Here is an 827-nt window from a genome sequence, read left to right as displayed (position 1 = left end):
TGGCATTTATTATTTTATTTTAAAAAATTTACTAAAGATATATATATTGTGACAATGGAATTTAGGTTCGTGGGCTACGTTTCCCTCTGAAGCCCGTAAAGGCCCACTGGCTTTTTCCCAATCGATAGAGCCCAATTGCCGTCTTCTCCTTCCTTATGTTATCTATATATACCTTCGAGAGCTTAAGAAATATTATTAATGAAAAAAGCAACCAGCAATGGGAAACTGCCAGGCGGCGGAGACGGCGATGCCGGCAGCTGAGATCGAACATCCAGACGGTAAGCACGAGAGGATCTACCGTTCAATCAGGGTAAGCCATGTTATGTCCACCAATCCAGGCTACTACGTCGCCGTCGTCACCTGCTCCGGCGGAGCAGAAACGGCGGTGAAGTACGCGACGCTTCTTCAACCGGACGACAACCTCCATATCGGTCAGGCTTACCGCCTCGTCAGCTTCGAAGGTTTGTATATTTCTTCAAAGTTTGTTCCTTTTTCTCGTTTTGGATGACGGCCGGATTGAATCGGTGGTGGTAGCCGGTTTTTGCAGAGGTGTTGAGGGAGTTCTGTTCGAAGAAGAGGGTGAGGCTTAGCCGGCTTATTCAGAGACAGAAGGAGAGGGAAGAGAGAAAGACGAGCGAGGGTGGCGCCGACGAAGTGGGCAATAGTTCGCCGGAAATGGTAAAGCTCGTCGTCTCTCACAAAGTGGAGAATTGTGCTATGAAAATTCTTGCCTTTTTTTCCTTTTAAGGAATGAGATAAGATTTTTAAAATATTTATAAATAATAATAAGTTTTTGTCCTAATTTGTAAATGTGGTAATAATTAACG

General features: G+C 44.5%; 1 protein-coding gene across 1 annotated transcript; it reads left to right on the top strand.

Annotated features, from left to right (window-relative positions):
* Window positions 1-193: 193 nt before the first annotated feature.
* LOC110095864 lies at window positions 194-747 on the top strand. The gene is made up of 2 exons (XM_020821571.2): window positions 194-461; window positions 548-747. Exons 1-2 carry the CDS (start codon window positions 218-220, stop codon window positions 745-747), a joined length of 444 nt encoding a protein of 147 aa, XP_020677230.2. The 5' UTR covers window positions 194-217.
* The last annotated feature ends 80 nt before the right edge of the window (window positions 748-827 follow it).

The sequence above is a fragment of the Dendrobium catenatum genome, unplaced genomic scaffold (assembly GCF_001605985.2).
Source record: "Dendrobium catenatum unplaced genomic scaffold, ASM160598v2 original_scaffold_91051, whole genome shotgun sequence".
Lineage (NCBI taxonomy): Eukaryota > Viridiplantae > Streptophyta > Magnoliopsida > Asparagales > Orchidaceae > Dendrobium > Dendrobium catenatum.
This window is presented reverse-complemented; position numbering and strand designations above follow the sequence as displayed.

Bases quoted from the DNA above. Each gene is read 5' to 3' on its own strand.
- LOC110095864 (XM_020821571.2), top strand. From the start codon at position 218: ATGGGAAACTGCCAGGCGGCGGAGACGGCGATGCCGGCAGCTGAGATC. The intron at 462-547 runs GTTTGTATATTT...CGGTTTTTGCAG, and splicing joins CCGCCTCGTCAGCTTCGAAG to AGGTGTTGAGGGAGTTCTGT.